Source organism: Lontra canadensis, unplaced genomic scaffold, assembly GCF_010015895.1.
Source record: "Lontra canadensis isolate GAN:19392208 unplaced genomic scaffold, GSC_riverotter_1.0 scaffold11, whole genome shotgun sequence".
Taxonomy (NCBI): domain Eukaryota; kingdom Metazoa; phylum Chordata; class Mammalia; order Carnivora; family Mustelidae; genus Lontra; species Lontra canadensis.
Window position 1 is genome coordinate 3,422,957 of NW_022631005.1, and position 18,551 is coordinate 3,441,507.

Below are 18,551 nucleotides of genomic sequence, written 5' to 3' on the forward strand. Positions count from 1 at the left end.
TTCTAAGAATTTAAAATATTTTTCCATTGTTCCGAAAAGACTAAAGCAGTTGTGCTGCTTTTGCTTAATCTGCACTATTAGGTGACCCTAAGTATGTCTCAGTTCATTGGAATTGAACTTACCGTTCACAACCATGAAGAGGGAGGGTCTGTCAAAGGGACAGATGGAAACTTGAGTAGTTAGAAGGAAATGTCATTATCCCATGATCCTGTCCACCAAAAAAGAGGCAAAAAAGAAAGCTCTCAGCTTCTCTGCTGGTTTCCGCATAGGTGCACATCATTGTATGAAACCTCTGCTTTCAGGTTTCCCTACTTGATTTCTGCAGGCATTGTCCCAACACGCTAAGCATAGTGAGTGCTCTTTCCCCTGTGCTATGCAGACTGGCTTCCTCCTTGGAAAATTCTCCAACCTCAAAGTCACAACACCATTCCTAATGTTGAATCCCAGAGAGCTTTCTAGTAGGGGAATAAATGGGATGTTGAAGATTCCCGGTACCCTTCCCCCTGGACTTTTCCTCCCAGCAAGAAAGAAAAAAAATTCTGCCTGGCTAACGGGAGACTCCCATTACAGCTTGTTTGTTTTAGCCTCTGCACCACATTATTTAATCGTTTTTTTCCTGAACTTACTTTTATCTTTGCTTCCATTGATTGAATGCCTTTGATTACATATGACATAAAGGAAGGAAACAATGTACATATTTATTTAACTTAAGATCGCAAGCTATTATACATCAATCCCTGACTTCCCATCTCCTTTTGTGGTGGGGTCATATTCAGCAGCTAGACATCAGTGTCTGGAGTTCTGCAATGAGGACAGTGAGCTTTTCTCCCAGTGTGAGTGGGAGAAACTTTTCAATGCTGCAATTTAGGGAAAAGTCAACTCCACTTAAAAACTCTCCCTTTCCCTTGTCTGATTATCTTTCATTCTCCCACATCCTGTCCCCCCCCTCCCCTGCCCCTCCCTCTCTCCTCCCTCCTCTTCTCTCATTCACTGTCAGGAAGGGCCATCTGCGAAGGGCCAGTTCAGCACCACTCGGCGCCGGCAGAGGCTAGCAGCAGCAGTGGCTACAACAGTGAGTGGATTTCAATCTCAAGTGGACATTGACTAAGAATGAGCAGCTTGGTCCGAGTGGCGCCTCCCCTGTTCCCGTGGTGCAGTCTGTGTGCGGTGGTCTCGACCGTAGCCCCCTCCTGTGCTGGTGTAGCTTTCGCATGTTGTCTGGCTGTCTCTGCATGGCAGGTGTCGCACACGGGTATTTGTGTTTTCGGTGGAAAATGACCCCTTAGCCCCATTCTTCACTGACCATGTAAGTGATAATGTAAATGCCAGGTGGCAGAACTGAGTATGGCTCCCTGTGGTGTGGAAGTTCCTAAAATGATACATAAATATATATAGTTTTTTTGTTATACTGATATTGGAACCTCTGCTTACTGATTTCTGTTTTTCTAAGAAAAGTCATGTTACTACAGACAAAAATTGTGCTTTTTTTTTTTGTAGCATTGTGACTATTTGAAAAGGATGTGAGAATAAAGAAAAGAGAGGGTAAGAAAAGGTGAATTTTGATGTCATCTCTAAATGACTACCCAAATTACATCTAGCAAGGAAAAATTTTCTGGAAAGAACATTGAGCGGAAGGTCAGAAAATATGTAGTATGGGAAGGAGAAAACCACCAAGTTAAATGGTGTTTATTATACATCTAAGGTTTATTAGGAGGGTAGAACAAGTGTTGAAATAGCTAAGGCAAATAACCACAATTTTAAATTGAGTAGAAGCTGTTTAGAATAGTGAACGGTGCATGCACAATAGGAAAGAGAATGTGCAAATACAAGAACCCTTTGCTGGATAAAAGCAAATTGTAGTATTTGCTTAATCATGACATCTCCCGTCAACTTTTTAAAATGCGAATACTAAGTTTATAGCAATCATGGATGTTAGTTTTTTTTGGCTGTTAGTATTTTCTGAATTAACAAGCGTTTTGCTCTCTTGCTCATGGTGGAATATAATTAAAGACTATAATTGCTGAAAAATACGAAGAGGTTTTGCTTGCATTGTGAGAGAATGGCTACTCATGAGAGGATTATTGCTTTTCTACTTTTGATTAAAAACTGACCCTTGCTTGGTATCTCACTGCTTAGCTGGATTTTGTGAGAGAGAGAATGGCCTTTGATTATGAAATGAACCAGAGGCTTGGAGTTTATTAGGGAATGGATTCTTAAACTCACAGTTTTGTGAGCACTTGAACAAATTCATGAAATTCATATCTCAATTAGTGTTTATCTTATGCATGTATGTGTAACATATGACACTGACATTGGGAACAGATTATGCCAATAGAGACATGTAAAATTAAGTTGTTCTTAATCTTTCATTTATAAAATTAAGAAATCCAGATCATTATCAGAGAACAGTATCACAGTATGGAAAGGAAAGATCAGTGATTTTGTGAAAATACCTATATTTCTTTAAATAATGTACTTCTAAGAAGGCATGCAGGGAAGCGATTGTGTTTCTACTGTTTTCATTTTTTAATTGTAGATACATATAATGAATATATAAAAGTGGGATTAAAATCTATTTGAACAGAATGGGTATATATATATACATATATATGTATATATTTATTTATTTATTTATTTATTTTTAAATGGGAATTGGAAAAGAAAAAGCTTTTAAAAGAGGAGAGTATTAATGCCCATCTCCCAGTGACCACAGAGGTTAAGAATAACTTCCAGTAATTCCAAGCATCTCATGAGAAAAGTTGGCAACATTTAATAATGTATTCAGAAATAACTAGAGGGAATAGTTACTCTAAACCCTGTAGGATTTGTAGCTTTAACTCCATAGCAAAGCATAAAACCATGTAGCACGACCTTGAACTTGCTGCACCAGCCCCCTCACCCCTTCATTCACACCTCAAGTGATTGGACGCTGGTGACTCAGCCCCCCTATTTCTCTTGGTGCAGTGTTCCTCTTAATTCCCACCCTCCTCCTTCCCGACACTAAGTGATCCCATGCATTTTGAGCCCATCCAATCCAGCTCGGTGCCTTTTACCTAGAATATTGCAAATGACTCCTAGTTGCTTATTTTCCTCCAGTGAGGAGGAGACCCACTCAAATATCTGGGGCAGCTGAGATTGCTCCCAAAGAAAAGTGCTCCCAAAGCAGATGTTTCAGAGATTGATTCTTGTGGATTCTTAGCACTAGAACCCAAAATGGCTCACACCCAACACCAGCCAGACCCAACAGAGTAGGGGGTTGGGAAAAGACACACTGGCCCCTCTGCCACAGAAGAATGCCGAGGGTCCCAATGCAATTAGTTCTCTACACAAGGATCCCTATACACATCACACAGAGGAATTGCAGCAGGAGACTTTTCACATTGGCTCCGTACGTTATATATGCTCAGTATCTCTCTTAGCTCTGCTTTTGTGTGTTCCCTTTCTCATTCATGTCTACCATTGCTAAATTTGGGTGCCACTGTTCCACTGTTGATCCATGTTTCTCTTTTAACTTCTCTGTAGACAGGTGTTAAAAGCACCTCCTATCATCCCCATTCCGAGCTGCAGTTATTAGTATCAGAATATTCCAAGATCAGGCTTCCTCCCTGGCACAAGATTTCAGGGAAGCCTTGGACTTTGTTCCTAAGTGGGGTGTAAAGGCTGCATCCAATATGGAGGAGTCTCGAGTGCAAACAGTGAGAACTGTGGACAGCTCCCACTCTAGCCATCACGGACAGAAGACCTAGCTATGACTTACATTTTTTAATCCCATTGTACCCAAATTGATGAAGAAAAAACTGAGTAAATAACTCTAATTGAATGAAGCATTCAATTAAATTAATACATCTCCATTTGTATTCTCAATTTCATTTCATGAATTCTTCAATTAAAATGACCCATTCCATATACTTCTTTTAACATAAATGGTAGCAATATAAACATTTTCAGTCAGAAGTATATAAAAACTGGGTTCAATTGCCCAGGGAGCTGTCTGATTGCAGTTTGAGTGGAGCATTCCAAGTCCCTTTCCCTGCGGGTTATATACAAGATCAGTTTTACTGTTTTAATTGCCAATTTAAACTTCATTATGTTCAAAAAAATAAATGTGTAACATGTGTTTTTCCTCTTAGTGTCTGATTCCAACTTTTAATAGACAGGCCATTATCTCAGGGACAAGTCTGGGTCCTCACTGGCATGTCTGGGCCTCTACTGCATCATGGCCTCCCCCAGCCTCCATACCTCCTCTCCTATTTCGTGCCAGTCCTTGGAGTGGTGAGGCCACTAAATGCAGGCAAAACCCTTTTCCATGAACCTCAACACATTACATTCCCCATTACCAGATACCCACCATTTCTTTTTATGCTCTTCTAGTTCTTTGTGTTTGAAAACCATATCAAATCCTTAAATCTGCACACTTCCTGATTCTGCCCATTTCCTCAAGTCACAGTTTCTCCCCATGACTTTCTAGTCTTCACCAACCTTCCCATGGATTCTCTGTGTCCCTCCCAAAAAGCTAAGGGCTCACTGCTGTGTCTAGATTTAGCATCACCACAGTTAAGATCAGAAATTCCCTTTGTCTATCCTCAAATATTCTTCCAGAATATATCTGGATCCTTTATAGGGACCCCCAGAAGACCTCAGTCATTATTATCACAGAGTTCCCTGGATTCTACCACATTATCGAACCCAAGGACTTCGTTTTCTCAAATGGTTTCTCTGCCACTTTTGTGTCTTTTCTCTAGAGTAGCCCAAAATTCTGATCCTGATGAGATAAACAAGTTGTTGACATGTCCGCATTTCAGTGTAGCCAAGGTCCCTGCAGAGGACCAGATAGACCCACTTGATAACTCCAGATACCAGATGCTTTGGATAACCTATAGTAGCGTGCTTAGCATAACTGATTTAGGGAGAAAGCTTCATGCTCACTGTTCCCCAGTAAGCCTTGGATATCTTTTGAGATAATAACTCCTTGCCACCGCTGTGGCCAAGCTATATCCAAAGGGCGCCCCTCCAGTCTCAGCTACCCTTACCCAGGTCCGTAAACTGCAGTTCAGCCTGGATTTGTTGGTTCTCTCCCAACTCCTCCATCTACCCTGTGTATCCTCAGTACACAAGTACAAGCCCCTTTTCCCGTTCTCTCTCTCCCCACTCTTCACCCCTCTCCCACTCGCTCTCTCTTCTTCAGTCAGGAAGTTTAAAGCTCTATCAAAATAGGAAAAAAAAAAAAAAAAGGAAGTGGTTCTGATACACATCTACATCAGATAGGCATATTTCCTGCTAGCTAGGCGTGAATTACCCCTTAATGTATATAAAATTCAGCTTGGGGAGGAGTCTTAAGAGTGATTCTTGAAGATAATTGAAAGAACATCTGTGCAGTAAGAACTAGGGGAGGTTACTCGTAATCTGATTTACAATAGGAATTGGTGTTCTCATTTTTTGGGAATGTTTGGCCAATGGCGTTTATAATGGTTAGGTGTAACTTCTAGAAGGAGAGGGAATGGTGCTTTACCCCCACCCATCACAAGCCTAGCCCAGATTCGGGGCAGGCAGGAAAGTATCTGCAGCCATTTGGGAAAATCTATAGTAATATGACTTTTTTTACTTACTGCTTTTCAATATTGGCCATTTCGTAAGCCATGTTCGTATGTGTACCAGTGTTGTATGTAACGTACAAAGGTTAAATGACAGTAATTTATATCATATATATTTCATTTACAAATATATTTTAATAAATCAATTTCAGATTTAATTGAGTCTTTTTAAACCATGATTATATTTATTGTTAAACCTGTTTATGTTTTATCCCATGGCCACAGAGCAAGTAAATCTTTCTTGTATTTTTTACCTGTTTGGTGAGTTCCTACTCTGTGAGCATAAAAAGTCCTCTGCCACTAGTACCCAGACTTTGTAAGAGTTCCAACTACTGTTTCCTGCCAGTGATTTTTTAGCTCCAACTGTGGGTTCAGAGCAAAGCTTATCTGGGATTCTGCCTTTCCTGCCTGACATTCTGTAGTCCTCTCTCCCTGTAGCAGGCAAAAGCTGGCGGAGCCTACAGCAGTCCTAAATCTGCTTTCCGAACCGAGACTCCTTCCCACCCCAACCACCTGCCAACTAAATGGGTTCTAAGTGTCTCTGGGTGTGTCATTACAAAGGAACCTAGTATTTTGGAGAAGGGACGCCATCTTTCCTGTGTGCGAGAATGTGGACCAATGTACTGTTGTTCTTTCCTAATTTGTGCTGTCCCCTTTCAGGTCCCTTTCAGTGCTACCATGTCACCAGTCCGCTTGCACTCCTCCAACCCCAACCTTTGTGCAGACATCGAATTTCAGACTCCCCCTAGCCACCTCACTGACCCTCTGGAAAGTTCGACAGATTATACAAAGCTTCAAGAAGAATTTTGTCTAATTGCACAGAAAGGTAACAACAAATATCAGGTGCCCTTTAGAGACGCTCTCTTCTTTGGTGAGAGGTTATTGTTTACTCTTCAATCCTTGTCCAGGTGGTCGTGGTAGAAAGACTAAGTAGTGTCTCTACTGATCGGAGTCCTAGATACAAAATGCAGTGAGGTGTGATGCCTGCCTTTTGGTTCACAGTTTTGAGTGGAGAAACAAAGTCTCGTAAGGGAGGGAGAGAGGAGGAAAGACACAAAGGGTTATCCTAGGCAGACCAGCAGACACTATGACTCAACATTTCTTTTTCAGTGTCTTTTAGTTCTCATTTAATACAGACTGTGGGTTATCCTTAGCAAAGAGTTCAGTGGCAAATGTTCTTTTCCGTTATTAAATAACACTCCTTGATCATAGCTCAGGCTCAGTCCTGTGTCGTGTGACGTGGCCCGGCCTCCGTGCTATTCGGCTGGAGGCTGGGCTGGGCTGAAAGATCCAAGGTGGCTTCACCCAGGTTCCAGGCATGTTGGGGGGATGGCTGCAGGGGTGCACACAGCTGTGTCCCTCTCCGTGACAGCTCAGGGCTCCAAGGGAGTGGATAAGCTGCCAGTTCTGTTCACTTGGCACAGTGTCACTTCCTCTGCCCTCTATTGGCCAGAGCTTCATGGGCCAGTTCAGATTTCAGGGGAGGGGTAATTGAGCCCACCGGGGTGTGGGGGGGAGTCCCTTTTTCCATATTAAATTCCAGTAAGGCATGTCGTGTAAGTTCAGGTGTTATCAGCCACAGAGAGCAGGGTATAATAAATAAGAGGCAGGTAGTAGCTTGTAGGTGGACTGAGCAGTCCTGTCTGTGTTTACCAAGAGCCTGGATTCCAAATTACCACCCCGCCCCTGCTTTTGCTATAGCATTTCAATTTCAGTTGCTGATATTCATGTTTTGATTCAAGATAGTACCTTCCCAGACATTCTCTTTGAAAATGCATACTCTCTTGAAGAAAGATACACATTTTGTGGTTTTCAGTCATTAACACCTTATTGTGAAATAGTCCCATTTATTACCCTGAGGCTGTTGGTAAGAGATGATAAGATATTCTTGAAAATGTGTTGTAAATGGAACATCTCATGTGCCCCCATAATGCTCAAGAGCCTGGTGGGTCAGGAAAAAGACGAGACATACACTGAGAACATCTCTAGGAATGTTGAAATCAACAAAATTTCATACTCTCAAACCATCATCATAGATGTTCTATCAGATATTTCTTTAATTCTGTAATCATAAGCTAAATCATTTTGCCCCCACCATTTTTTCTCTGAAGATTTCTCAGTGGAGATTCTATAAGGCCAACTCTCTTTCACCTGCAATTTTACTTCTCATACATTTTTATTATGTTTCTTAGCCAGATACTAATTATACCATTAGACGAGAGGAGTATTATTTTCTTTATATAACAGCATAGGATTACGGCCAGGAAAGTCTACTTCTAACAGCAGGGGGACAAGGGGGCGGTTGTAGAAATAGGCAAAATGAGACAACAAATGTGTGAATGAAGTATGTATAGCACAGCCTCTCAAGGGAGATGAATAAATTAGAAAGTGGCCCCAGGAAAGCTTTGTGTATTCGGTTACAATCCTGAGGTTTTCAGGAAATCCATGTTTCAACAGGATTTTAAAGCCTCTGTTGAAACAACGTATTTTCTTTCCAACTATGCTAAAAAAAGGGGGGCTTTTCTATGACTATGAGCAAACTCTTTAGAAAGAATTATGATTTTAAAATGTCTGCGTCTGCTTTTAGAACGGCCAGTGGGGTTAATGTATGCCAGCTTTCAAGTTAGTACCTTTAAATCAATGATGACTAGAATGTGGCACATAAATCAATCCCTTGTGATCCCACCATTTTTCCCCTCTTCATTCAGGCCTGTGTTTTTTGCTAAAATTTTCTACTTCTTTTAAAAATAACTGTTCTCGAATATGGAAATCCCTAGTTTAGCAGACTTTGCATATTATAGAAACTGCTATTATAAAGATAGGAATTGGAAATCCAACCTTCTTGCATTTCAGACTTTAAGACTACCTCCGATTCTACCAACGTATGTTATTGGGTACACAGAAATGGGCGGGGGGTGTTGTTTTTACGGTGGTTTTATTTTGTTTTTTATAGCTTTCTCGAGATATGATAAACATAACATTTAACAAGTTTAAGATGTACCTGTTGACTTGATACGCTTAAATATTACAAAATGATTACCACCATAGCATCATCAGCTAACACCTCCCTCATGTCATGTAATTGCCATTTCTTTTTTGTGGTGAAGACATGTAAGATCTACTCTCTTAACTTTGAAGTATATAATACAGTATTACTAACTATAGTCATCAAACTGTACATTAGATGTCCAGAACTTATTCGTCTCCAGCCTGGAAGTTTCACTCTTTGAATGCAGTGCTTACATCAAGATGTTCCTGGATGACAAAGCAATTCAAGTGCTATTCTCAAGACCAAATCATTTCCTACCTCAAAGAGAACTAGTCAGGACTTCTAAATCAGCTTCCTGTTTTATTTTGGCAGAATTTATAAAATGCTCTTTTTGGGTACCTGCTTTGGGGAAATAATATCTGGATAGTTCTAAATGATTTGCATGAGAATTCACTGTACACAGAACTGTTCAATTATTCTTATCATCCATGACAGAAGAAAACCTGTTGCCTTTTCCTTCTAGGAATTATAGATTAATTTTCTAAATCTTGATATTTAAGAATTGATATCAACATTTTATATCCTGCTTCTAAATCGTCTCAGGTATGAAATACCTCAGTTTTCACTCTGAGTAATTACTGTTACCATATGCATTTTGTGTATAGGTATTTTGGAAGATTCCGTTGTTAGGCTGACTTTTACCTAGACTGTAATATAATCCTTCCAGATAATGTCTACCCATGAGTTAAAATGCTGAAAAATTTGTAATTTTATATATTCTTCCTAGATCCATATGATCTTTGTTTCTCATTTTTTTCACCACCCAGTGCATTCTCTTTTGAAGTCTGCATTTAATAGCATAGCTATAGAGAAGGAGAAGCTTAAGCAGATGGTTTCTGAGCAGGATCACAATAAAGGCCACAGCACACAGATGGCACGGCTCCGACAGTCACTGTCTCAGGTAAAAGAGAATGTTTGTTTCACTCTCATGATGCATACCCAATCCTGGAAGGTAAAATATTGGGGTGGAGGTGGTCCATCTTGCATGGCATGTTCAACCGAAACCACCCCCCTCAAGACATTACAATGTCGGGATTAAATTTTAAAATTCTTTAAAAATTAATTAATTTAATTAAGGTTGAAGTTAACTGTTTCTTGCAAAATAGATCAAGGTAAGAGTGAAAATCAACCAAACTTGGTTGTAAACATATAATTGTGTTTTTTTGACCGATTGAATACTTTTGATGCCTTTCAATGGTCATTTATAAGACCGCCCCTTTAAAAGACAAATCATGCATTTATATATGATTTACACTTCTAAAATATGTTCCAGAATATATTTAACCTAGTGTTAAATACAACAGAATCTACTAGATCTTCCACACTTAATATTTTTGACTTATACCACATCTGTTGAGAATTATTGCTTACTCTTACCTACTTTTTCCTTTTCTGCTTTATACTTTTAGAATTTTCTTCCTATCTAAGTTATGTTCCCTGAAGCAAGACCCATATATTTCAAGATATATTGTACATCATAAAATATATTATTCAATATATATTCATTACATATTATTAATATACATTCATTATCTATTATTCATTACATATTATTCAACATATATTGATCTTTGTAATACTCACCAAATACCTATGTATATCAAAGTTGAATTTTCTGATAAAAATCCTTTAAAACTGCGCTTAATGCTTTTTTACCCCAAGCACTTCCTCTGAACTATTTCCTTCCTTTAGTCTATAAATGCCCTTTTAAAAAGTCTTTTGAGAATTCGATGTTGTTATGTGATTTTGTGTGAGAACTCAGTGTTTATATAAAATATTGTTCACTTCCTGGTGCCTTGGATCAGAGTGAAGGAGCAAGCAAATCCTGGGTAAGTGGTTTTCCATGTGGATCGGCTCCTGCTTGAGTAGTTTCCCTCAGTCCCTAAAAATAGACAAACCGTCTCACCGTGTTTTATGTACCTGAACTGTCAGCTTACCCTCGGTGTTAAGTTTCACGCTATTGAGTATTGTTACCTGGGCCACACTTGCTGTGTTCACCATAAAACACTGTCAGTTGAGGTGCCTATCCTGCTTCTGGGGCACAACCAGGGGACCCGGGAGCATGAGCACTCAAAGTAGCACCTGTCGTGCCCGTCTGCAGAGGGCTTTTTTTTTATAAGTACATTTTAATGGTTTGCCTTGGGCTCCTCATGTCATGAACTCAGTCTGTGGTAATTGATCTTCAGAATCCTTATTCTGAAAGTATCATGAATCAGAAAGATCAAAATAATGGTTGAGTAGGGGCACCTGGGTGGCTTAGTGGGTTAAAGCCTCTGCCTTCAGCTCAGGTCATGATCCCACGGTCCTGGGATCCAGCCCCACATCGGGCTCTCTGCTCAGCGGCGAGCCTGCTTCTTCCTTTCTCTGTCTCTCTGCCTGCCTCTCTGCCTACTTGTAATCTCTGTCAAATGAAATAAAAATAAAATCTTAAAAAAAATCTTTAAAAAAATTAATAATAATGGTTGGGTAAACACATAGATGTCATCCTGTAAACATGCAAAATATACTCTTACCCTCCTAGGTGTTGCAGTGTTTCCTTCAGGTGTAGTAAATGATAGAGGCTTAGTGGCATACGCTTGTACTAAGAAAAATAAGAAAAGGTGTTGTTTCTTTTGTTTTTCCTTTGCACAAACTTTTTTTTTTTTAAAGTTTGTATTTTTATCATCCGGTGCTCATCATAAAGTGCTCTCCTTAATGCCCATCACCTCTTTCCTCCATTCCCCTCTGGTGACCATCGGTTTGTACTCTATAGTTAAGAGTCTATTTCTTGGTTTGTCTCTTTCTCCCTCTTTCCTTTTGCTTGTTTCGTTTTTTATTTTTTAATTCATTTTTTAAAAGATTTTATTTATTTATTTATTTGTCAGAGAGTGAGAGAGAGAGTATAAGCAGGGGGAGTGGCAGGCAGAGGGAGAAGCAGGCTCCCTGCTGAGCAAGGAGCGTGATGTGGGGCTCGATCCCAGGATCCTGGAATCATGACATGAGCCAAAGGCAGCTGCTTAACCGATTGAGCCCCTCAGGCATCCCTGTTTTGTTTTTAAAATTCCATATATGAGTGAAATCATATGGTATTTGTCTTTCTCTGATTGACTGATTTTGCTTAGCATTATACTCTAGCTCCATCCATGTTGTTGCAAATGGCAAGATTTCATTACTTTTTATGGCTAAATAATATTCTATTGTGCGTGTATATATATGTATACCACATCTTCTTTATTCATCAAATAATGGACACTTGGGCTGCTTCCATATCTTGGCTATTGTAAATAATGCTGCCATAAACATAGGGGTGCATGTATCCCTTTGAATTAATGTTTCTTTGGGGGGGCAGTAAATACCCAGTAGTGCAATTGCTGAATCATATGGTATTTCTATTTTTAACTTTTGAGGAAGCCCCATACTGTTTTCCGCAGTAGCTATACCAGTTTGCATTCCCACCAACAGTGCAAGAGGGTTCCTTTTCCTCCCTGTCCTCACCAACTATTATTTCGTGCGTTTTTTTATTTTAGCCATTCTGACAGGTAGAAGGTGATAGTTCATTGTGGTTTTGATTTGCATTTCCCTGATGATAAGTGATGATAAGCATCTTTTCACGTGTTTGTCAGCCAGCTGTATGTTTTCTTTGGAGAAATGTATGTTCATGTCTTCTGCCCATTTTTAATTGGATTGTTGGTTTGGGGGGCGTTGAGTTGTATCAGTTCTTTATATATTTTGGATACTAAGCCTTTATCAGATATGTCATTTGCAATTATCTTCTCCTATTCCATAGATTGCTTTTTAGTTTTGTTGATGGTTTTAAACTTGTATTTGTTTCTTGCTTGCTTGCTTTTATTTGCTTGTTTGCTAAGACAGAGAAGAAGTAGAGATCTGGTTTGTGCCACCAGATTAGAAATGATGGTAAAGAAGAATTTTTAAAAGTGATTCATTTTTTCATTCATTTATTCATTGTATTTTATTCAACTGACTGTATATTAGGTATAGTACAAGGTTTGAAACACCAAGACAAAAGTAACCCTGACTGTGTCCCCAGGAAGCTTATGATCTGATTAGTGAGATGAGCAGTATTTATAAAGGAAACAGTTAGATGGACCATGCTCTAGTCCATTCAGAGCAGCATGTGGGTGATGCAGATTTCTGGGGCTCTGGGGGTTCAGAAGAATGGGAGTTTCCTGACCTCAGAGCAGAGCCACATATCAGAAGGAACTGAGCTTTGAATGGGGCCTGAGTAGACAGCAGCAATTTCCAAGCAAGGACCTGATGCTAACATGATAAAAATAAAATAAAGTGAAGTTATCTCAGCTTTATATTTTGGAGGGTGTTTCCCTGTCATGTCAAAACATAATTTATTTACCTCTAAACTTAGAGCTTCAATAGATTTTTGTTCAGTTGTTATGGGTTTTTCTTGTTGTTTTGTGGTGAAGTTTTTTTTGGCTGTCATATATATTTTTTGGCTGTCATATGTATTTTTTTTAACCAGAAACTTCAATATTACCCTCAAAAAATAACTTGGTACTCTAAAGACAGTCTATTGTACCCTATTCACTAGAGAACTCAGTGCTTCCTGTTGTGTGTCATCATAGCATTTCGGCCATGTTCACGTTCTTGTGTCTGTCCATACCTCCCGCTGGACCAGCTGTACCCTCGCTGGCTGTCTATACTCTTTGCCCCTAAGGCTGGACTCTCTTTTGGAATTTCCTGTCGCTTTTGCTCAGACATTTCAGTTTATAGACAACTCACTCCCTTCTAGGGAATCGCTGCCCATGGTTAGACCACTGGAGAGGTATCTGGAGAATTGCATTTAACTCCTATTGGCCTAAGCCTGGGTTGAACAAGGAAGAATTAATCTAGAAACAGCTAAGTAAGTAGATGGGAACCAGCTCATCAAGGACCACACAGAGAAGTTTAGATTTCTCTCATCAGTGCTGGGGAGGCCTTCAAGAATTTAAACTCATGAGTGATAATGCCAGAAATTGAGAATATTAGTGTATATTTCTGTACCTAGAAAGCTTACTCTGGTGCAGTATGGAGAATGGATAGAATTGAGGGAAAACTAGTTGGACAGAGTCTTAAAATATTTGAGATAATGCAGGCCTAAACCCAGGAATCACCAGAGTTGGTAGAAGGAAGGGATGAGTCTCAAAGGCTGGGGAAGGGGGGCTGGGTAGAATCATCATAGCTTAGAGATCAGCTGATGTTAGACAGGGACAAAGAAACAGTAGCACATTAGTAATAGTTCTTTTCCCTGATATTGGAAATACAAGAGGAACTGATTTTTCAGGCCTGGGTAGGGATTTTTTTTGGAGACTGAGTGGTCTGTGGGCCATCCATCAGACATCAGATATGTAGATATAGAGCTCAGGAGAAGGGTCTGGCTAAAAAGAAAGATGCAGATACCCTGGTATGTTGGAAAAGTTATAGATGTTGATAAATCAGAAGAAAAGAGGGCCAGTGTGCTGCTGTACAGAACATTAATAGTTAAAGGACATAACAAAAAGAGGATCCTTTGATGCAGACTTAGGCGAAGCAGCCAAAGAATTTAGATGGCACTGACCATTGAGATCAATGGTAAAGGTTTTGATTGTCTCAAAAAGAATCCAGTTAAGCGCAAATAATATATAGACTGAAAGTTAGTCTTGGAGTTTGTTCGTGTTGTGAAGGGAAGGAACCAGAAGATGAAGAGACAGTGAGGATGGAAACCACTAACTGTTGGAGCCATCCTGGTTGGCCAACTCCATTTTCACTGTCCCTCTTTCAGCATAGCACTCCGAATTGAACAAGATGCTTAAATAGCATACATTGAGACAAGTGTTCCAAGTACATCTTTATATTAGTACAACTTCACATTATAATGTGATTTTAGGTGGCCTGAAGACATCTTCAATCCATATTCAAGGGTTATCAGTTAAACTTTCAGGTATTTTTCTTATAACCTGTTAAGTCTCTCCAGGGAGAGGGAAGGAGAAAGACTGTGTTTGAGTAACTTCTTAAATTGGTCTGACATTTTTAAAGTATATTTTTCATTTGTTATAAGTCCCATCTGATACCTGTAAAATTATCAAAATGCTGCTTTTCAATACAGCTTTTCAAGATATCCACTTGGCAAACTCCATCATCCTTTCAGAGGACACAGAGCATATAAAATACATGAAATTAGCATTCTTTACTACCTGCTGAGAATAATTGTTACCTGCCTTGGGCATGCAGTAATTTACAAGACTGCAGGATAATGAATTCCTCTTCTAAAGTGATATTTCTTCCCCAGTCTATGTGTATACAAAGACATACATAATTCTGTTATTTTACCTCCATGAAACTTTAGAGGTAACTTCTACACCTGAGAGGTAGCATAGATGTTAGATTCGAACCTGTAAGACAGGGCATTGTGTATGCTCTTGATCCCTTTATAAATGATTTTACAATTTCACATCCTTGTTAATGTAGTATCCTGAATCCCACGATCAAATAGTATCTGAGAAGACTAAGGTAGCTTCAGTACCCCAGGTTACTATAATAATAAAAGATTTGACTTGACTTGAGTCTGTCTTTAATACATTACCCTCTGACACTGTTACTAGTTTGGTCTCTGGCCCCAGAATCTATGCACAGCTTAAGCTAAATGTAGTGGGTTTGGGGTCCATATAAATGTGAGCAGCAGAATGTGTCCCTTGTACTGCAGCTAGAATTACCGTATTTCATTAAATCAACATGCCATCGATAGTTAGATGTACCATCATTATGTGCATTAGTGGAAAAGAAAGCAGACTGCCTGCGCTCAGTGAAATTGACGGTGCTTCAGAGATGTTGAATGGAGGAGGAGATGTGCATTTAGAATCGATGAAATACAGTATATGGAAATGTAAGTAAAAAATCAACTTAAGGCACATAGTACCATAATTAAAATCCCAATCGTAGTATTACCATCCTTCCTGTCTACAACATTTCACATACACAAAATAAATACTCTGGAGTATTTATCGGGATAAAACTTCCAAGAGTATTCCTGATTTTGAATTCCCTGAAACGTGGCAAAATTTGTTGTGATGAAGATATTCTTCATGGAATTATTTACATCTCTTTCTAGCTATCCAGTAAATTGAAATTGATGTCATTTTGGACATAATTTGGCCATATGTCTTAAAGCCTTAAAAAGATCTTATCTTTGACCCTTTAGCCCATGACTGATATTTCTAGTCTGAGGAAGTAATGCTGAATGTAGAAATCCACTATGCATACAAACATTCATGGCAGCATTATTTATTCTAGGAAAAACCAGTAATACCATAAAGTGTCCAATTATAGAAGATAATCACTTGCTATGCAAAAATGCAAAGTCATATTTGTGAAAAGTTTGCAACATAAAATAAATGTTTATACACAAAGAATAAGTGGCAGACACAGATGTCCAGTATGCACCCATTAAAAGATGTGGGAAATGTATAGGAAAAGGCTAGAGAAAAATATACCAAGTTACCAACAATTGGTTGATACAGTAGTAAGTTATGAATTTTTAAATTTTTTTTTACTTTTTGCATTTTCCATATATACTGTAGTAGTATGTACTTATTTTAAATTTTAAAAAAAGAAGGTGATTTTTAAGTGATTCCCAGGATTTGATTCTTGATCACTCTAGCTTTCACAGCTGCCGTAGTGATTTTCTTGATCCTTTTGAATCAGTTTTGCTTTTCTCCAAATTCTATCTTGCCATATGTCTCCTATCCTTCCCCAGCCCTCAGGCTTCCACGTTTCCTTCCCAGAACACAGTTCTGTTCAAGTAAAATGTATCTGTCCAAGTCTCACCCAATCCAAGGTTATCTTCACCCACCATCTGCCAGGATGGATAATGGTAGTTAATAGCCAACATGGTGGGGATTTGGACAATTGATTCTGACTTAGGATCTCAAGATGGTAACTTCTTTTATAGATTGAGAAGGTGTGGTTTGTCTCTTGGATATATTAAACTTGAATGTGTCCGAAGGACATGAGCTATGGAGAAATGAACACACTTTGTGGAGAGTATTGTGCTGAGTCCAAGCTCACTAGCTCACGCAAGTCGTGAGAATAAGCCTAGAATCTGCCTGGTGAAGAATTCAAGCACAAGAATTCCTGTGGCGCTCCCTCCCTGTTAGGTCTTTGGTCCCATCTGCTGCTCATAGAGCAATGTCATTACTGACATGTCTTCTTAGCTTTTCTTGCTCCTTGGCTGGTGTGAGTAGCTGATGACGCCCCTCCTTTTTCCTTGCTTCTCCACTGTTCATGATCCTTGGGTACGTTCTGAATGTCATTTCTGCCATCATCTGGGCTCTTCTGTATTAACTATCGCTAATAGTGTCCTTCCACAGAACCTACCTATATTCCTCCATGTTCCCAAGATTTCCATTATATCATTACAAAGAAAATAGTTGTGTTTCAGGGAGGGGAAGTAATAAATGTGGTCCTGCTCACTGCCTGAGAGCATGATACCACAAAGCTCGTGGCACTTGGCTGTCACAAACGTCAGAAACAGTCTCTATGATCAAGGCAAAAGGAGGAGCTGCCCAGGGAAAATGTGCAGAAATGGACCGTTGCACGCTCGGTTGTTTGCCTGCTTCCGCCTTCTGCCGCTAGGGCTGCCAGACTTGGAAGAGTACTTATATACATGCTTTTGGGGCTATCGAACAACAACCTTCTTCTACCACTGCATATGTATTATTAATAAAATTTTCCTTTTGAACTTTTAGTTCATCTCCTATCGCTAGTATGGCTAGAGGTTACCGTGTGTGCCACACACGCCCGTAGACACAATTGCATTTCGTGACAATTGGCTGAGATAAGAGCTGAAACGGGAATTTCACTAAAGTTATCCGGAGCAAACAGTACTATAAGTTTCTTTACAAAAGGCAAGCCTGTGTTAAAAACGCCTACTCTGAGGAAAACTGTTATTTCTCCTCACCACTGAGTCGTTTTTTTTTTTTTTAAAGATTTTTTATTTATTGATTTGACAGACAGAGATCACAAGTAGACAGAGAGGCAGGCAGAGAGAGAGAGGGAAGCAGGCTCCCTGCTGAGCAGAGAGCCCGATGCGGGACTCGATCCCAGGACCCTGAGATCATGACCTGAGCCGAAGGCAGCGGCTTATCCCACTGAGTCACCCAGGCGCCCTCCTCGCCACTGAGTTTTTGTGGCGTTGTTTTGTTAACTCTGTTGCAGTGCCCACAAACAGTACAGGCACTCTGGAGAAGCCCTCCATTGAAGTTGTCTGAAACTCTCAGGTCAAGACTATGAATCTGCAGTTAAAGCCCTCAAAGGACCCACCCACGAGGCCTCCCGCCTAAAAGATAGTAAAATGTAAAATATATCTGATTCCAAATATTTCAATAGACAAGGCAACCTTCAGCATACTTATGGGCAAAGAAATAGGGAAAGAACAAATACACGTAGGTATAGTGGCCACAAAGGAGAGGGATAATGGGGTTTGTTTTTTTGTTCGTTTGTTTTTTCACCTACAAAGTATTTGAGATTTTGCTCTGGGAAAGATGATCCTGAGCACTTTTGCAGAATGTAAAGATATTAGGATTCTTCCTTTAAAGTACATGCCTTGTTTACTATAACGGTAATCACCGCTTATCTAAATAACACATCCCTGTTTTTCCAAGGAGCTAGACACGTATATCCTTCAATCCATAAACGTAGCAACTATAAGATCTCTATTCCCCTTTCATCCCTCAATACCTGACAGCCCACCGGATCAGATGTGTTACATTTCACATATATTTTAGAAGCTGGTTATAAAGAATTTTAAACAAATGCCAAAAGCTGTGAGTGAACAATTTTCTCCTCAAAAAGCGGAAACCATGTTGGAGGGAGAGAGGAGAGGCCGTTCTATGCCCCAAGGACTATGTACACCTCAATGCCACTGTAGAGTTTAGCCACTTTGT

At 39.6% G+C, this 18,551-nt stretch overlaps 1 protein-coding gene across 13 annotated transcripts in view; it reads left to right on the top strand.

The window, feature by feature from the left end:
- OSBPL6 (oxysterol binding protein like 6) overlaps window positions 1–18,551 on the top strand; it is a 206,490-nt gene that overhangs the window by 164,783 nt on the left and 23,156 nt on the right. For 5 of the 13 annotated variants that reach the window (XM_032855984.1, XM_032855983.1, XM_032855987.1 and 2 more), the window contains 4 exons: window positions 998–1,072; window positions 6,252–6,417; window positions 9,408–9,541; window positions 10,446–10,469. In XM_032855984.1, the coding sequence (XP_032711875.1) occupies window positions 998–1,072; window positions 6,252–6,417; window positions 9,408–9,541; window positions 10,446–10,469 (399 nt within the window). The remainder of the gene's footprint in view (window positions 1–997; window positions 1,073–6,251; window positions 6,418–9,407; window positions 9,542–10,445; window positions 10,470–18,551) is intronic. The other 8 variants (XM_032855990.1, XM_032855995.1, XM_032855994.1 and 5 more) reach the window with 3 other exon arrangements.